This window comes from Peromyscus eremicus, chromosome 3 (assembly GCF_949786415.1).
Source record: "Peromyscus eremicus chromosome 3, PerEre_H2_v1, whole genome shotgun sequence".
NCBI lineage: Eukaryota > Metazoa > Chordata > Mammalia > Rodentia > Cricetidae > Peromyscus > Peromyscus eremicus.
This window is the reverse complement of record NC_081418.1, coordinates 26,497,910-26,517,609: the sequence shown is the minus strand read 5'-3', so window position 1 is coordinate 26,517,609 and position 19,700 is coordinate 26,497,910. Positions and strand designations below refer to the sequence as shown.

The 19,700-nt window shown below is 38.8% G+C and overlaps 1 protein-coding gene across 1 annotated transcript in view; it reads left to right on the top strand.

The window, feature by feature from the left end:
- Window positions 1-469: 469 nt before the first annotated feature.
- Window positions 470-19,700, top strand: part of Bmt2 (base methyltransferase of 25S rRNA 2 homolog) — a 52,666-nt gene continuing 33,435 nt past the window's right edge. Inside the window, exons 1-2 of the mRNA XM_059257389.1 lie at window positions 470-623; window positions 16,149-16,290. Coding sequence (XP_059113372.1) covers window positions 470-623; window positions 16,149-16,290 — 296 coding nt within the window. The remainder of the gene's footprint in view (window positions 624-16,148; window positions 16,291-19,700) is intronic.

The following is a 19,700-nucleotide window of genomic DNA, read 5'->3' as shown; positions in this document are numbered from 1 at the left end:
CTTTGCAAAGTTGGGAGACGTGCCAAAGCTGGACCTCACCATGAAGCTCAAACTAAGCCAACTCGCAGGCGCAAGCGCACCTCGCACCGCAGACCTTCTCCCCGCCCCCTCCCCCAGGCCGCCCGGGCTCCTCCGCACAGCATCCGGGGCGGGGCCTGGCAAGAGGCCCAGTGCTCCCTCCGCCCCCTCCAGCTGCTCCTTCCCAAACAACCCGGCGCTGCGCCGCCGCCCTCCGCCCATTGGCCCTCGGCCCTTTCCATTTCCGCCCAGCCCTCCGAAGCCCACCAATCACCTCGCGCTGCGGGGAAGACCCCGCCCCCGAGGCCTTGGCTGGGGCTCCGCGGCCTCATCCTCCGGCTGCTGCCTCCGCTGCTGCCCACCTCCTCCGTCCGGGGAGAGACCGCGGGGCCCGAGGGGCGGCGGCGGCGGCGGCGGCGGCGGCGGCGGCGGCGGCGGCGGCGGCGGCGCGATGGAGCCCGGGTCGGGCGGCCGAGGCGCCGCGCGCGGACAGCGGCCCTCGGGCGCCGCGCAGCCCCGCGAGCAGGAGCGGAAGCTCGAGCAGGAGAAGCTGTCCGGGGTGGTGAAGAGCGTCCACCGGCGGCTCCGCAAGAAGTACCGCGAAGGTAAACAGGCGGCGGGGGAGGGGAGGCGCGGCCCCCGCCTGGGTCAGCTCTTGCCAGCCCCACAGGCCACCATTGACACGCACGGGGGCGGCACGTCGGCTGCCCAGGCCGCCACCGGCCTCCTGCTCTGGGCGCCCGGCACCCTGATGGGCAGTCGCCACCGGCCCAGGCCCTGTCCCCAGCGCTGTGCTGAGACCACTGTCACCGAGCACGCACTGGGAGGGAGGGAGGGAGAGAGGGAGTGCCTTTCAGGTAAGACCCGAAGACAAGGGGGAAAAAATCCGCCCAGGAAGGAGACTGGCAGAAGCCAAGCTGCCCCTCACGCTTCTGCGCTGGACCAGCCTGTTGTTCTGCTCGCTTGGCAACAGCCCCCATCTTCTTCCTCTTCGCTTCTTGGCAAGGCCGTGCCGAGGCCTCCCCGTGCCCGGGCTTCCAGGGCTGCGAAGTCATCAGGCCCAGGAGAGGATCTCAAGGTGCTTCACCTGGTTTAACGGTGGGGAGGAAGCGTAGCAGGCAGAGCCCTCCCACCGCAGCTCCATCTTCAAGTTTGTGGAGGCAGGCAAGAAAGAGATCTGGGGCAGGTTCTTTAGATACTGTGCAGTTTTGAACAGTGGCTAACCACAGGGACTCTGAAAGACACGGATGCCATTGAAGCCGGCCATAGGTGCAGCCCCCTCCATGGAAGCAGCTTTACTGGCTTTTGCTTATGCCGGAACAGTGTCTGTAGTTGGATTTTACGAGTTATCCTGGCATTTTGTAAATGGAGGCTCTCAAACAAAGCAACTTTATAAGATTTCCGAAGCTGAAAACTTGCTTTATTCGTCATATGCTCAAGGGAAGAAAAAAAAAATCTCTTAAGTATTAAAATGGGATACTTCCAGCGGAGTTTTGCTTTAGCATAATTGCAAAATGCAAACTCAGCAGTGTTAGTCATTTAACTAGTTAATGATTTAGGTTAAAGGAGAAATATGACAGTGAAGGAACAAAGACCTGTGAGATCATGTTGCTTTTCAGTTATGCACTTTCCAGTTACTCTAGAAGTTCAGTCCATGTCTTCTTCCTTTGAGTGTCGGTGCTGTGTTTTATTTTTAAAACTATTCCAAGTTTCTTTCCTTGACAACTCAGTCCTGGCTTTTAATAGAGGCCATTTGATATCCCCATAAAGGTTTAAAGCTATTGTTTGATAGGTACCAATAGAAGAGCCTTGGCAAGCATATTAAGGTATTGAATTTTTTTTTTATTAAAATTGCTTTAGTTCCCAACCGCAATTCAATAAAATGAGTGGTTACCATAGCAACAGTTGCATCATTCTTGATAGTCACAAAATGCACTTACATAATGGCATTCTCTGTTGGTTTTTATGTTGTTTGGAGAAATGAGGAAATAAATGGACCCACTTTTCTTCAATTTATTGTGCTATTTTTTACAAATTTAAGGCACATCTTTTAAAAGAAAATGACTAGTGTGTAATTCAGTTTCTATTATTAACCTTTTTGTAGTAATTTCATTGTTATTCATTATTCATTTATTCATAAAGGAATAGGTTCCACTTAAATTAACACCCTGCTAATGTGTCATTATCTCTTTAAGCTGCTGTTTATGCATGCTTTGTCCCACATGTTTAAACATGTCTTTAAGCCCAAATTCTAACTAGGGGAACTCTTAGTTCATAATGAGGATTGGTACTTAGAAATTACCAGAACTGAAAGCAATATATGTAGTTCAGAAGTGAATGATTTGATGTGCTGTTAGGCAGGTAAAGGATTCCTGACAGTCTAAGCATTTGAATGAAGCTATTCTTTTGGCATTTTAATGCCCTAAATTCCATCAACAATCTAGGCTTCTCTAGGCTTTGCTCTAGTGATACATAATACCCCATCAGTTAACTTGCAAAATAGATGATCTGAGTAAGTGTGCCCTTTTCAACGTTCATGTTTGACACAGTCCTAGTCTCAGTTATTTGAATGCCTTCTGAGAAAGTCTAGGTATATAACCCAAAGTCTCACTTAAAATCGTGGAGTGTAAGACTAGAAGAACTCAGAGTTTTCATTAATGATTCTCAAGCATGGTTGATCTTAAACTGTCTACATTTTATCTCACACCTTCAGTTTCTGCATCTCTATCATTAGGGACAGGAAACATATCAGCCAGACTTAGTGTATAACCTAAATTAGTCCTTTCATTTTTATAGTGGACTCAGTCCTAAGAAGATCAAAGTAACTTACATGAGGCCAAGATTGTTCTTCATTAGTGCTGTACTATTTTATGGGAAATAATAGAATTTCCTTCCCATCTCTTATTCTAATGTTGGTGACTTAAATGTTAGAATATAAGAGAAAGTGGAGAGCAGGAAGCAGCGCTAAAAGTTGGGCAAGGTAAAAGATATAAACTGGTGGGTGTGGGCTGTGGAGATGGAAATAGTTGAACTAGGGCAGTGTGCAGTACGGCTTTCCCAGGGATATACTGCTAATGAAAGAAATGGCTTGGGGTGGAATGGGAAAGGAAATAAGCAGTTACTGAAAAATAAGAACACGAGCAAGGGTTGAGTTTTCTTTGCCTTTATCTCTGATAGTGGATTTGAAATGCAACAGTAAGAAAGATGAAAATGAGACCCTCCTGCTCTGATGAAGAAAGGTTTTTTTTTTTTTTTTTCCCTGTTCTAATCTGTCCAGCTGGTAAGTGTGGACAGTGGTGAGCAGGCCCGGGCCGGGAAAGTGAATAGGGTTCCAAGGGTGAGAAGGTGGGCTTAATGCACTTACCACCCTTTCACTCTGCTCCATTTCCTTTCCCGCCCTGTGTCACCCACCACTCCGAGGTCTTGTGCCAGTGTGTATAAGAGAAAGAGAATTGACAAGAAAGAGCAGAGTTTGAGATAGTACTGTATATCTGAAGAAGTTACTAAAAGAAAATGTGAGCACAGTTCTAGCATTGGTGATGAGAAGGGATGTTTTATGTCCAGACATTCGTAGATAAGAGACTGTTATAGATTGAGTTTATGTGAAGGAAAATATGCTTTCACACACAAGTATTTTCTATCTTTGCTATACAGAATTATAAAATTTGACTTCCACAGCAACTTAAACTATTTTAAATTGATCATAATATGTATAGACAGTAATTTTAAGAAATAGCTAGTTTAGTTTTGCTTTCCAAACAAGGACTTTGTTGATTGGTCAGATTTACTTGATCAGTGTATCTGATTGAGAACAGAACTGGAGCCATGTGGATTTTCAGTTTTGGTTTTGCTTTTTTTGTAGTTTTGGTGTGTGTATGTGTGTTGTGTGTGTGAATGTGTGTGTATAAGTGCATGTGTGCGTATGCCTGTGAAGGCCAGAGGGCAATTTCAGGTGTCTTCCTTGGTTGTGTCCATTTTATTTTTTGAGACAAGGTTTCTCTTTGAATCTTAGAGCTCACTAATTAGGCCAGACAGCAATCCCTTGAGATCGGTGGGATTATGATTGCATGATGTTGGGCCTGGGCCTTGTATATTGTGTTAGGGATCTGAACATAGGGCCTCCTGCTTGCAAGGCAAGCACTTTAGTGGCCAAGCCATCTCTCCAGCTGTCACTGCTTTTGAGCAAACACCTGAAGTGAGAGGATTGTGGGGAAACCATTTTAACCTGCGCTTTCTTTCAGTGGACTTTCTCCACAACTGTGTTAGTGAGTTGACCAGTTCTATGACCACCAAGAGATTTTGAACAGGTTCTCTTTTTTTTCAAGTGAGGTTTCTTGTTGTGTTTTCCCCTAGTCAACACCCATTCTGATACAGAGTCAGAAAAGTGTGTGTGTGTGTGTGTGTGTGTGTTTGCGCGCATGTGCACATGCGTGCTCGTGTGCTCACGTGTGTGGCACACGTGCATATGCCTATAAGAGAATCTTTGCTTTATCGCTGTAATAGACTCCACCAAAAATGTAGGTAACTTAGGCCTAGAAGGTTTGTTTTGGTTTTGTTGTTTGTTTGTTTGGGGGACTGTTTTTGTTTTTGTTTGCAGGAAGAGAAATGAAAGGAGCTTAGTAATCAGTAACACTGAAAGGAGTACTGATGCAGTTGATTGAGTGAAGGGCACACAGTAGGTGTGCAGTGTATGTTACCTATTTGATTTTATCATTAGGTGTCTTTGTGGTGTCAGATGATAGCCTGAAAAGAAAAATATTAATGCAAATCCTTTGATTACCTAACCGGCCCAAACAAACATTAAAAAAACAAAACAAAACCCCAGATGTCGTGGTTCTTAGTCTCAGGTCCATTATAAGTGTTGTCTTTGGAACTTTGTAGGATATAACTGTCTATAGAGGGGAGTGGATGGGCAATGAGAACATGAGGGAACTGGATGGTTGAGCTGAGGGAGGGAGGGAGGAGAAGAGCAATGAAAGAGATACCTTGATAGAGGGAGACATTATGGGGTAAGGGAGAAACCTGGTGGATTCCCAGGAATCCACAAGCATGACCCCAGATTAGACCACCAGCAATAATGGGGAGAGTGAAATCAGATTACCCCAGTAATCACATTGGTGAATACCCTAACTGTTATCATAGGGCCTTCATCCACTAACTGTTGGAAGAAGATGCAGTGATCCACAACCAGGCACTAGGCTGAGCTCTGGAAGTCCAGTCAAAGAGAGGGAAGAGGGATTATATGAGCAAAAGGGGGCGGTGGGGTGCGGGGGCGGTGTCGTCAAGATCATGATGGGGAAATCTACAGAGACAACTGAACCAAGCTTGTGGGAACTCATGAACTTTAGACCAACAGCTGTAGAGCCTGCATGGGACCAGACTAGGCCCTCTGCATTTGGGAGACAGTTGTATAGCTTGGTCTGTTTGAGGGGCCCCTGGCAGTGGAGTCAGGATCTATCCTTGGTTTATGAGCTAGCTTTCTGGAGCCCATTACCTATGGTGGGACACCTTGCTCACCCTTGATGCAAGGGAGAGGGGCTTGGTCCTGCCTCAACTGAGTATATACCAGGCTTTGCTGACTCCCTATGGGAGGCCCCTTTTGGAGGAGGGGATAGGGGTGGGTCGGGTGGGAGGAAGTTGGGGGGGAGTGGGAGGAGGGATGAGAGGGGAATCAGTGGTTGGTATGTAAAATGAATAAAAACTTTTTTTGAAGGAAAAAAGAAAAACAACAAAACAAAACTCCATGGAGTGTCCAGTAACCAGAAAAGTCAGAACACTGAAGTACAGAAGACTGCAATAGGAAGTAATCTAGAGAAGAAATGAGTTAGGTGTCTCTTGACACTCATCTGATATAGAGTTGATAAAGACATACGTAACAGGCACGGTGGTCAAATAGAGAAAAATAAGAATATTTTGAAGGGTACAATAAGCAGTTTTCATAAAAGTAAAGAGGAAAAGACAATGATAATGTAAGATTCTTTGGGAAAAGGTTAGTAGCCATTAAACCTCCAGTTTAGAAATGCATTGTATATGGTTGAGTAAGAGTGCTGTGAGAACAGGGTAGACATGCAAATCGGCTTAGTATAGGGATGGAGACAGTGATTTAGTATGGATGTACTCTTTGGAAGTTGAAGGTTGGAAGCTCCATGTGGAAGAAAACAAACAAGACTCCCAGAAAAGTGATGATGATGTGGGAAGTGATGCTTGGATACCCTAGTAGTTTCAGGGTACAGGTGAGAGTGGGGTCTTCACAGAACACAGGGAGCACTCCCAGAAGTTGAGTTTCTTCTGTTCTAGCTAGGTTGTAATGCTGAAGAACTACGCCTGCTATTTATGCTTCATTTACAGTAAAAGTACTCAAAATGACAACTTACAGTCTTCAAGAAAAGACAGAATTAGGATTCTTATATTCTTTAAGAAATGGTGATTGGTTTTGATTCTGAAATATTCTCAGCATTAGCTTCCAATCTAGTGTGATGTACCTTAGGCATTAGTGTGTGCCAGTACTCTGTTAATTTTAAAATGTTGATTCTTAGGCCCCCAGAAGGCAATTGTGTAAGTTGGAAATTAGAACACATTTAAATATTTCTTGTTTGCTTCTGATGCAGGTAACTGTTGGACTGTTGGACCAATTGGGGTGTGGGGGAGGGGATGACACTGAACTAAGGTTATTTTGTTGTAAAACTAGATAGTTTGATGCAAAAGAATGAAACTCATTTCTTGTCTGCCTATAAGATGCTTCATTTCTATAATAAAAACATAGTATAGAGGAGGGAAGTGCCAGTTGAGAAAGAGCTGTTAGTGATTTGACTAACTTCTTAGTACTTTTGCTTCACTGCTATGTAAAGAGTTACTTATTTTAAGGTACAGTGTGCATATCAGCAGTTGTGTTGTGAAATTTCCCTGTTAATAGTTTTGATGCCTAAATTGATTTCATATATTAGATTGTCTCTTTCTTTTTTCTTTCCTTTTTTTGTTGTGTCTTCATACTTCTGTAGTAAAAATAAGCATACCTATATTGATATCTAAATAATATGGGCAAATGCTTCCCATAGCTCCTGTCATACCCATCTCTTATAGCATTTATATTAATTTAGAACAATCCAGTACTTGGAAATACCCTTTCTGACATAGATTGAAAACTGTTTGTCACAAACTGTTTGTTGAAAGAACAGTCTCACATTGTAAATTTTAATAACTGACAGTGGTATTAAGAAGTCCCTGTCTTATGAAACATACTTTTGGATCTCCCATTTTTATTAGTTCTTGCTAATTTCTAAAATCAGTGGGATCGCAACTATCTTCACGTTGCATATATACCAGAAGTGTTGTTTATAACTATCCTACCTATACACCTCCAAGGTAGCATTAAGAATTGATTGGCTCCGGGACATTATCCCTTACCCCATCCTATCCCCACTTGTTCATGTAACATTTTCTAGAATATTCATCTTGAAACTAAGAATAGTGTTACCCAGTAAATTTAGCCATATATATTGTTTTCTTGACAATTTAAAATTCAAGTTATTAGCCAAGTGTGGTGGAATAAGCCTTTAATTCCAGCACTTAAGAGATTGAAGCCGAAAGATGAAGAGTTGGGAGACGAGCCTAGACTATATCGCACAACTCTAGAGAAAATAATAATAATTAAAAATCCAACAACAACAGCAAAAAAACCTAAATGGATGAATCAGGTAATCTGTGTCACGTTATCAAATACTATGGTTTAAAATTAGAAATCTTTCCATCTCTTAAAATGCTATGGATGGTCATTTAGACTACTTCCTTAGGATGTTTAGCACAAATTTTACATAAATAAGTGCCTGTCTTTGTACTTCCCACAGTTGGTGTGACCTTCTCATGTCTATCACTCCTGAGTTAGTTATCTCTTTCCCACTGAGCTTACTTCTTTCAGTAGAACTCTGCCGTTTGCCTAATTATCCTTAATACAATGCCTCACGTAGATTGAAGATTCATATACAAAAGAAAGAAGGTAATAGAAGTAGCTTCTTGTTGATGGCTTTATCCTAGTGATCCAAGTTATTCTAAACATCTCCCTTTTTACATACTTAAAACTACAAATATTGGGGAACATTGTAACATTTGGCAAACTGTCCTGAATTAGCTGTGCTTTACTCTATGTAGTGAATTCTCTTCTTCCTCTTACCTGCTACTCTGCCCTCCCTACCTATTGGTTCCTTCATATCACTTAGTCTAAGTTTAGTTTTAAGATTTTTTTTCAGACTGTAAAAACTAAAGATAATTTGATGGGTATAATATGTTTATATAAAATCATGGTAATAGTTTGTATATTTGTATATATTTATTTATATTTGTATACCCTAAATTTACAGATAAAAATTTTATGGTCATAACAATAGTCTCCTAAATTTTAGAGGCTAAATTTATGCTATTTATAAAATATAATATCTGAGAACCACTGGTGTACTGCTTTCTGGTGCCTGAAATGCAGTGCAGCTTTACTCATGTCCATCATGGCCTGTTGAGAATAAATTGTTAATCTCATACCTGTAAAAAGATGTATCTGAGCATTGCTAGATCCTACTTGTGTAGCAATTCCCTACTCACATAATTCAGTTCTGGTAGGCTACTCGTAAGTCCTTTTATTTGCAAGTTTGGCATTACATCAACCAGGCAGGAAACTGTACTTGTATATTGTATATTGTTGTCATAGCTATGTACATAAATTATTTTCACAAGGGAAAAACCAGTAACATGGTCCTGATTCTTCTTACATTGTCTCCTTTACAAGAAGTAGTCGAAGACTTTTGTATTTTGGATGAAGTTTCTTAATCATAAATGCATCTTATAAAAGGCTGCCTCATGAAGATATATATATAAGCATAAACTACTTTGCTTTTTAAAGTTTCATTTGACTCTACTTTGCCCTAAGCTTCATGGCTTTCTGTCTTGTTTCACTGGGGTTTGACTCTCCAACCTTGCTATATATCTAGGCTGTTGGTTTTGAGCCATGAGTGTACAGTGGATTTATTTGTAAAGCGTTGGGGTAAATGACCAGTTCACACTCTAGATCCATTAAATGAAATGTCTGTGTAGTCACTATGTGCATTGAGAATTGGCAACCAGAGATGAGAACAACTGCCAGAAAATTAAAGATAATGCAGTTACAGAGATTAAATACAGCATTTGACTGATGGAAGCCCATCTGTTTGTGGTTGGGAAAGTCATTGCAGTTTGTTTGTTGCAGACCTTAGTTCATGTCCATTCACATTTACAAATGTAAAACTCAGGAAGAAAGGCAGGGTGCTGTGGTGACTGGAGTATAAGCTTTTCTCAGTCAGTTATCAGCGTCATGTCTTCAGGCTCTACAATAGCATTTTAAAGTTCATCAGACTTGACTCTGCTCTTACAGAGATATAACATCTTATAGTCACATTGGCAGTATACCTGAGTCACAACCAGAAAATTGCTCTGATTTCTAAAACTTTAAGTCTTACGTAAGTCTTAGGTCCCTGGGGTGTTGGTTCTCTAGAATTTGACCATGAAGTTAAGGAAATATATTCTAATCTATAGATTAACAGTTACCACGATAAGTTTTAATTTTGGAGCATTTGCTCTGCTCATTGCACATCATTTTAAAGCTTAGGTTTATTGATGTGTGTAGTTCATAAACGCCTTCTACAATACAGAATTCTGTGAATGCTAATAGTTGTATGCACCTGTGAAATCACTGCCACAAACTATAAAACATTTCCATCACTCCCAGAATTCCCTTTCCAGTCCTTCTATCTCTCCCTACTCACTGCCCCATACAGGATTTTGTTGTTGTTGTTATAGAGTTACCTTTCAGAGTTTTAACATGTTATTTTTTTTATGTATAAATGGTAATAACTCCCCTGATATGTTATGATCTCAGATTTTCAGCACTAAATGGATTCAACAGTATATCATACATGCACATACATTTATTACATATAAATAATTAAAGAAGAGATTATGATAAATATTGAGTAAGTTTTAGGTATATACCCTGCTGTTTTGATAAAAAAAAATATATCTTACTTAATGATTCCTCAGTCAGTCTGGTTGACATCCATCACTAACAGTTATTTTGTGTGTGTATGACTACTAAAAATTTACTACTTACTAAATGTATACATTCTAACATAGTTACAGTACTGTACATTAGATCTCTAAAGCCTGTTCATTTTGTAACTTAGTTTTTACCCCTTGACCAACATCTGGGTCTTCAACTCTTCCCTCTTCCTCAGACCTCTGATGAGCACACAGTACTTTATATTTCTTTAAGCCCCTTGCTTTAGATTCCACATCTACATGGTCTGTGATGCATGTCTTTGCTGTGACTGGTGTATTTCATGTAGTGTAATGACCTCGAAGTTCATTCACATTGTCAAGAGTGGCAGGATTTCCTTTTTTGAATTGAATGATGCTTCATTATATATGTAAATACCATAATTCTTTTGTCTAGTACTCACTGATGGACACCTGGAGTTTTTTTTTTCTTCTTATCTTGTAGTTAATACCACAGAAAGCATGAGATTACAAAGTCTCTTTTACATATTGATTTTGTTTTTCATACATACAGAGAGGGAAACGGGGGAGAGAGGATGAGAGGAGGTGAAAGCTTTGGGATGTTTTGAGGAAGCTCTATATTGTTTTCCATAATGGTAGTATTATACTCTCAGAACAGAGTACATAGACTCCCTTTTTATCACGTACAGCATAGCCATTACATTGTAGCTTTAATTAGCATTTCCCTGACTACTAGTGATGATGACCATCTTTTCATGTGCCTGGTAATCCTTTTTTATGTCTGGCTTGAAAAGTGGCTTCAGTTCCTTTATCCACTTTTTTAAAAGACTGGTATAATTTTACTGTTGAATCTTATGAGTCCCAATGTATTTTCTATGTTAATATTTTACCATTTGTGGTTTATAAATAAGTTGTAGAGTTATATTCATTAAATTTCAGATCTTTGCTTTATATTTATACCTTTTAAGAATGAGAATTAGAATAATGACTGAGAAAAATAATATCATGTGTAATTAGGTGATCACAGCATGTAAAATGCACTGATTCACTTTTCTTGAATATAAAAAACTCATTATAATTTAGTGTTTTTGTTCAAATTACTTTTCTTTAAGTTTAAAGATTTTACAAAAATACCTGTGAACTCCATAGATGTGACTCCACTTCCACTATAAATTAGTTATTTATTTTTGTTGTTGTTTTACAGCGGGTTTTTTAAAGTGTACAAAAAGTAGAAGTCATGCTATTGTGAACTTTGTTCTAGGATTTATATGACTTAAGTTGATTTTAAAACTATGTAGTTGAATAAGTTATTGTTGATGATTCTCTAAGTTTATTCTTCTTGTTTGATCATGAAGTGTGTTTGTATGTGTGTGTGTAATGATGCTTTCTAAAAGTAATTTTTGTATTCCTTGTAATAGGAAAGGTGAAGTTGTATATTTGTTGGATATATTCATACTTTGTCTCTTTCTAATGTACATCCAATTGTTCTAGGATTCCTGGAGGGAGTGAATTTTGAAAGTGAGGTGCTGGTACAACGCTTGTCTAAGCATGCACAAAGTCCTGAGTTCACTTCCCAGAGCTGCATAAAATCGAGCATGGTACCGCACTCTTGTAATCCTAGCACTGGTGCTCGAGGCAGAAGAATCAGAAGTTTAGTTCATCCAAGTTTGAGGACAGTCTCAGGTACATGAGACCCTTTCAGCCCTCATCACAGAAGCTTCTTCTGACCTCTAGTGTGGGATTATAGGCAGCCACCCTTGGCCTTTTCTTTTGAGTGGGTGCTGAGCAAGCACTGTACCTACTGAGCCATTTCTGCAGGCCCCAAGTTACTGTACTTTTTGAGGGAATAGATTTCTTTTAGCTCACAGTGTCTTGCAGGGAAATCATGGCTGAGTTCATGGTGGTACGAGCAAGCCCTGCCCCTAGTAGTTGAAACATGCAGAGGCTTGCTTACATCTCAGGGATGGCCAGGAAGCAAAGTGCATTGTCCTTTCCAATGAAACAGTAGTTAAAATTGTGGTTGACCTAATAACCAAGTGACTGTCAAAAGTCTTTAGAATCAACTTTTAATATACGTTTTATGTATACAGTTTGAGTGTGCAGAAGAAATTTGAATATACATGCTGGACATTTTGGTAACTTTTTTTTAAATTAATTTGGGCAGCAGTGCTTTCAGAACCCACATTATAATATGCTTAAACATTTGTTAAATTCAGTATTTTGGACACTATAAAAGCAGAATATTGCTGGGCAGTGGTGGTGCACACATTTAATCCCAGCACTTGGGAGGCAGAGCCAGGTGGATCTCTGTGAGTTCAAAGCCAGCCTGGTCTACAGAGCGAGATTCAGGACAGGCACCAAAACTGCACAAAGAAACCCTGTCTCAAAAAAAAAAAAAAGCAGAATACTATGAAAAAATTAACCTTTCCCATTTTTTCCCCTCTTAATTTATTTAAAATAGTGCCCTTAAGCTTTCAGGAATATAACAGAAAGTGAAATTTTCTCATAATTAAAAATCAACTATGTTTTTTGTCCATTTTTAGCCATTAAACATTTACTGTAGTGTATACTTAGTAGACATTGATAAATATTTGTTGGGTAAGGGCTTGAATTAAAAGTTGTGGTTCAGCCTGGGGCCTATGCAGGGTCCCTTGGCTCGGCCTGGGAGGAGGGGACTGGACCTACCTGGACTGAGTCTACCAGATTGATCTCAGTCTGTGGGGAAGGCTTTGCCCTGAAGGAGATGGGAATGGGGGGTGGGCTGGGGGGAAGGTGAGGGGGGCGGGAGGGGGGAAAACAAGGGAATCTGTGACTGATATGTAGAACTGAATTGTATTGCAAAATAAAAAATTTAAAAAAAATCGCACTTGATTAAAAATATGAGATTAAGGAACATCATCATAATCAGAAAATAAAATAAAAACAACAACAAAAAAGTTGTGGTTCAGGATACTTACAAGGGACATAGGGAATATATTAAGTTCATGTCTGGTTTGTTATAGCTTCACTCACGTTTTATTTGTATGCTTTGCACTTTCTGTTTTATTACCTGTTTGATAACTTTATTATTTCATATAGCATTTTTAACAGTAATTCTTTTTTTTCTTCACTGGAGCTAGAGAAATAGCTCAGCACTTAATAGAAGTTGCTGTTCTTCCAAGAATCCATGTTTGATTTGATTTTCAGCTCTTATGTAACGGGGCTCACAACTGCCTATAAACTCCAGCCCAGTTGATCTTACACCTTCTTTTGTCTTTCATGGGCACCTACACACTTGCACACACTTTAAAATAGTCTTCAAAAAAGAAAAACCCTTTTCATCAAATACAGTATAAGAATAAAAATATATAAAATTTTATTGTTTATTTTTAGTTATATACCTAAGTGTACTCTGCTTACAATCACATTAACTTTCAGTGTGAGCACACTTTGAGGGTATGTAAACTCTACTGTTAATGAAAATGTTAAAATATTAAGTTATTTGCAATTAAAATCAATTAAACACACAGACAAATGTTTGAATCCTTTAAATGTCAGATAAGCAGGTAATGAACCTCAAAACTACACGTAAAGCACTCCTTAAAGACAGTTCTGTGGACTGTGAGGAATACACAGGCCTTTTAAAAAGCCATTTGGAAATAGGTTTCTCTATAGTTTTAATCATCTTTGCATCTTTTAGCTGTTAGTTAATTACAGAGTAAATCAAGTTTCAGAGTCTAAAATGACATGGTAAGGACACTGAGAAGTTTAATAGAGGGCAGTAGTGTGTCACATCACCACCTTTAATTCTCAGCTGTAATGGGCAAATACTGAACTCGGTCACCATCCGTGACAAGAGTTCCACTTTGAGTGTATTCTGTTTTTCTGTTACTTTTCTCCAGCACTTTGGAGCCTTCAGTTGATACGTCCTTACTCAGTGAGTGCCTACTAGAGCCCAAGGTTTCTAGCATTCCCTAGTTAATGGGAACTAGGATAGCTAGTGCTCAGGGAGCCTTCAGTTGATACGTCCTTACTCAGTGAGTGTCTGCTAGAATCCAAGGTTTCTAGCATTCCCTAGTTAATGGGAACTAGGATAGCTGGTGCTCAGGCTTCCTGCCCTTGGATCCAGTAGCATTGTGGACATGGCGTCCTTACCAGCAGTGTCACTAACAACCCCTGGACTGTTGTTGGCTTTTTCTCTTGGCTTTTTCCCCCACCCCCTTAGTGCTGATGTTTAGGACTCTCTTCCAAATAAAATACAATATTCAAATTTTCAAGTTTTACCTACCATGTAGAATATAAATCAAGACTTGCACAAATGAAATCAGTTTTCAGTACTCACAGGTTCTTTGAAATACATTTGATAATAGAATTTTTATGCAAATGGCTCACATTTACAAACCCATGTAACTCACTCACGTATTTCTGAATAATGTATGTGTTACATAGGATAGTGAAACAAGTCCAAGGGGCCCTCTAAAGTTGATACAGAACTCTAATCATAAAGCAGCTTTAAAACTACACTATTACCTCATTGAGTCATTTAGTACCAAGTCTGATGGATAAATTTAAGAACAGTATTATGAGCTCCCATAGGTGTATGGAAAAATCACTAGTCAGAGTACTGCTTTGAAGACCTCTTATTCTGTTTATAGTCTTAATACATCCCTCCATCTGATAGATGTTGCTAAGAAAGAAATTTTTGAGAATTTATTAAATTATTATTTGCTTCTTAGGGGACAGAGAAGGCTAACCTGATTTGTAATAAATTAAGAGCCCAGCCCCTTCACAAAAAATTAGTGACTAATGAAAATGTTAGTATATTAAGGGCGTAACACTCCTTTACTGTTAGTTAAGCTTCCATTTACTTTGGAAATAAATCAGTATTTAGTCTATGAATGATTGGTACCGTGGTCTTCTAACTGGACAATGTGTATATGGATGTGTTGTACCCTTACTTGTGTTTATGGGCATAGTCAAAAGTCGAGGGGTAATAAATAGGTTTTCAACTCCAACACTTACTAGACTGTGGAACTAAAGTAGCCGGTAAATAGAATTAATTGGCTGCTCTTTAAATTTGAATAAATGTGTTAATTGTTAAAGAAAAAAGACTTAATCTTGCTTGGAAGAAGAGTTTGGATGTAATTAACCCCACAGTTGACTATTTCTTTATGTTTATTCTGTTACTACATAAATACCTAGACTTAGATATGGTACAAGAGAACTCAATTCCTTTGTTTAAAGATGTTGAAGGAAAGCAGTCAGATAATTTTAATTCTTTACCCTGTTGTGCTAATGACCAAAATGACCTTTATTTGGTCAAATAACTTTCCAACCTCTATCAGTCTTCACAGTGACATTTGAAATTCCATCTTAAATGTGACGAAGACTGATTTAAAAGTAATAGTTAGATTATAACCTTCTGTGTATGTGTTTGTATGTGTACATGTGCATGTGTGTAGCACAGAGGACAACCTTGGGTGTCATTCCTCAGTACCATCTACCTTGTATTTTTACTGATTTTAGAGTCAAGGTCTATCCTTACTCTGGAACTGACCAACTGGACTGTTGGTTAGCTTGCTAGCCATGATCAGTAAACCGGAAGGGACCCACCCGTTTCTCCCCCCAGTTCTTGTAGCTTGTAGCTTCTGGCAGTGGAACCCCAAGTCCTTATGCTTGCAAAGCAAACATTTCATCACGTGAAGCATGTCCCTCCTGGCCAAAAGAGATACAACATACCTAGACTAAGTACAAAACATAGTGTTTATGTTCTTCTTTTCCAAGGTTGTATAATGTGAAACTAATGGTTAATTTCCAGCCATACTTGTCCCCTACTAACATGCATTTGATTTATGAGCTGGTAGTTCATGTGTTTATCTGTGTGTGTGTATGTGTGTGTGTGTGCGTGTGTACACAATCAGTGATGTTCAACTGTATAAGTCAGTTTGAAAGGGTAAATTTTGGTTGTCAGATCATCAGTTGTAAAGCAATGTATAAAACTCCATTAAGTTTTAATTCATGAGTTTTTGTATTATTTTATAAACTATCTTATTTTCATGAAATTAGTTCACATAAAAATAACGTTAACTTAGCTCATGTTTTTTCTTTGCCTACAGTGGGAGACTTTGATAAGATCTGGAGAGAACACTGTGAAGACGCTGAAACACTTTGTGAATATGCTGTTGCAATGAAAAATTTGGCAGATAATCACTGGGCAAAAACTTGTGAGGGTGAAGGTCGCATTGAATGGTGTTGTAGGTGAGTGTTTTATAAACGGGCGCTTTTGGTCTCCACTAGATTCTTTAACGTTAATGTAAAATGATGTACAATTTATTAAACCACAATGGAAACTATAAATACTCTAAGTGATGTCTTTAAGAGCCTCTTTTTCCTTTGTGTTTCACTTTGCCTAGGTTTATTTCAGTTACCTTTTCTTAATTGAAATGTTTTTTCTTTCACATGCTTAATTTTTTCCAAACTTTTTATAAAATATGACTTTACATCTAATGTTACCACAACTTGATTTGGAGTGGCTGGCTGATATACATGGGAGGCCTGCCCTTTTCTGAAGAGAAAGGAGAACTGGCAGGGAGGGAGGAGAAACTGTGATTAGGCTAGAAAAAAAATAATTAATTGATAGAAAAACAAAAACCAAATGGGCCACAATATGTGTGTGTGTGTGTGTGTGTGTGTGTGTGTGTGTATAAATTTAAATACATTAAACATTAATATATTTAAAATACAAGAACACTTAATTCACCCATAATTTTTAAAAAAACTTCTTTAGATAATACATTTAGATTCAAGTAAAAGGTGAGTACATTAAACTTAAAAGCATGGTAATAGTTTTAAAATCCTAAAGTTTTGGTGTGTGATTTTGGGGTATATCAGCATTTATAATGACTTTGAGTGTTTATTCTCTAATAGTACAATTTCTAATGTTGAAAGTTGGAAAATTAAATACTATTGCTATTAATGCTATCAATGTGGTAAAATTAGAAGAAGCTCTTTATATGTTGGTTGAATTTTAAAATGAATTCCCAGAAGTAAAGCTCTGTTCTGTTTGTATAAACCCTAAGTTTATGATAGTGTCCAACTTATACTTCATTTCATTCAAATTTTCCATTTTTATATTCAGTTTTCTTAAAGATTTATTTGTGTGTGTGTGCACGTCATCTGTGTGTAGTCCTAAAGAAGCCAGAAGAGGGTGTTGGAACCCTTGAAGCTAAAGTCACAGACATTTGTGAGTACCCTGACATACCTGGGTACTGGAAACTGATCTCAAGTCCTCTGGAAGAACAGCCAGTAGACTTAACTGCAGCCATCATCCCTCACCTCTTTAAAATATTTGTAATTTATTGAAAATAGATTGTTTTATAAAATACATTCTGTTTATAATTTCCCCTACCCCAACTGTTCCTATATTCTGCCTATCTCCTCACCCACCCACATCCAGCCCATTTAATTCAAATTTTGATTTAATAATAATTTTGAAATCATATTCTTTGTTTTTTTAAACATTTTTTTATTGGAAACCATGTAATTCATTCTAATGGACAAATATTTTAAACAATTTAACTATAACAAGTATATGAATTCTGTTCTGTTTTAATCCTTCCTTTGTTGAAGGTTAACAGCATTACAGTATTTATTTTGTATTGTATTATTTTGTTTCTTTCTCCATTTTTGTTAACCTATTCCAATTACTGGGGCTTTTATTTGGTAGGATATTGTGTCTAGTTGGGGTATTGTGCCCATGCCACCTCCCATCTCCATTATTGATTAACTCCTTTGGAACTATTTTATATTGTACATACAGTTTAGAAAGTTTCTACATAGTAGATTTCTATATTGCTTTCCAAAAGGCCTTCAGTGTTAGTTATCTCTCCCCATGTTCTCTCTTTTACCCTGCTCTCTTGTTCCCCACCTATCCAATCCTTCCTATTCCATTCTTCAACTTTCTCACTCAGTAATGCTATTTTCTGTTACTCATTCCTTGAAAGGTCCCTCCTACCCAATGACCCTTACTAGTTACCTAACCTCTGTGGGTATTCCAAATGAAACATAACTATATAAAGTTTTAAGACTCAACTCCACATATGAGAAGAAACCTGCAATGCTTGTCCTTCCAGATTAACCATACTGGAAGGGTTACTGCCTCCATCATAATTATTTCCAGTTCTATCAAATTACTGTAAATTTTATTTTTCTTAACAACTGAATAATGCTCTACTATGTGTGTGTACCACACTTTCTTTTTTTAGTTTGTGTGTATGTGTATATTTAAATGAGAACAAAACAAAACTAATGAGAAACAGATGAATGGATATGTGGCTTGACAAAACCTTTCACAACAGAAGAGAACAAAAGCATTTTAGTTCCTACATTGCATATATGACATTTACCCCTATAACCTGCACCTGTCCCCCATCTCGGTTTCAAATTCCAAAGTGATTTCTCAGCTGACCTATCTTCTAGGATTATATCCTGCAGAAAGATATTTTTCTTCTAGATGCTCAGTGAAACAGGAGTTATGGAGACCATATATATGATTAGAAGTCCAAGCAAATCCACACATAGTATTCATACATACACATATGTTGGGGGTGGGGTGGAGATTACACCCTCACATTTCCCCAGAGTGCTCTTGAGTAGGAGCAGCAGGAAATATTAGTTAGAAGGATATAGAGGGGAGAGATAAAGATAGAAAATACAGGATAACCTTGAGAGGGCCTGGAACCTATTCCAGCAGGTCCCAAGGGTATTTATAGGAATGCCAAGGGGTGGAGCAAAAGTCCTCCCCGCTGCACAGCCAAGTGCAGACCACCTCAGACACCTGCACTCAGGCCCGTGGTCCAGTCTTCCTCTCTATGCAGACCTGCTGGGTAAAGCCAGGAGGAAACCTGAAAATGGGCTCCCACAGGTCCCCCTTTCTTACTATATAAATTTTCATTATCTATTCTTCAGTTGGTAGATACTTCTACTTCCTGACTATTGTGAGTAGAGGGGCAGTGACCATAGATGAGCAAGTATCTCTGTAGTAAGATACAGTCCTTTTATTACATGTTGAAGAGTGGTATAGCTACATGTTGTGGTAGACCTATTTTTAGCTTCTAGAGGAATCTCCACACTGATTTCCATAGTGGCTGGCCAGTGTGCATTCCCACCATCAGTGAGTAAATATTCTCTTTCTCTACAGCCTCTACGTCATCTACTCATCTACTTCATTTGGATTGTTGTTTTTGTTGTTGTTTTTACTCCTAGCCATTCTGACTATGGTAAGACATCAAAAAAATGATAATAATCCAATTAAAATATCAGTCATGAAACTAGGAGTGGGGTTTTTTTTGTTTGGTTTTTTGTTTTTAACTAGGAGTATCCTTAAAAGACCAAATACATGTGGCTGAAAAACACTTAAATGAGTTTCAACATCCATAGCCTCAGGGAAATGCAAATTAATACTTTGAGATTTCATATATTAGTTTTTTGCGAGTCTTATACCTGAGTACTCTATTTACATCCTTCTACCCCAGTGTCTTCCCACTCCAACTCATCCATGTCCTCCTCTAAATCTCAATTTCATGACTTCTTTTATAATTAGTAGTAGTTGTGCATGCGCACATGTGTAATCTAGAATAAAATGTGTATGTAAGAGAGGTTATAGTGTC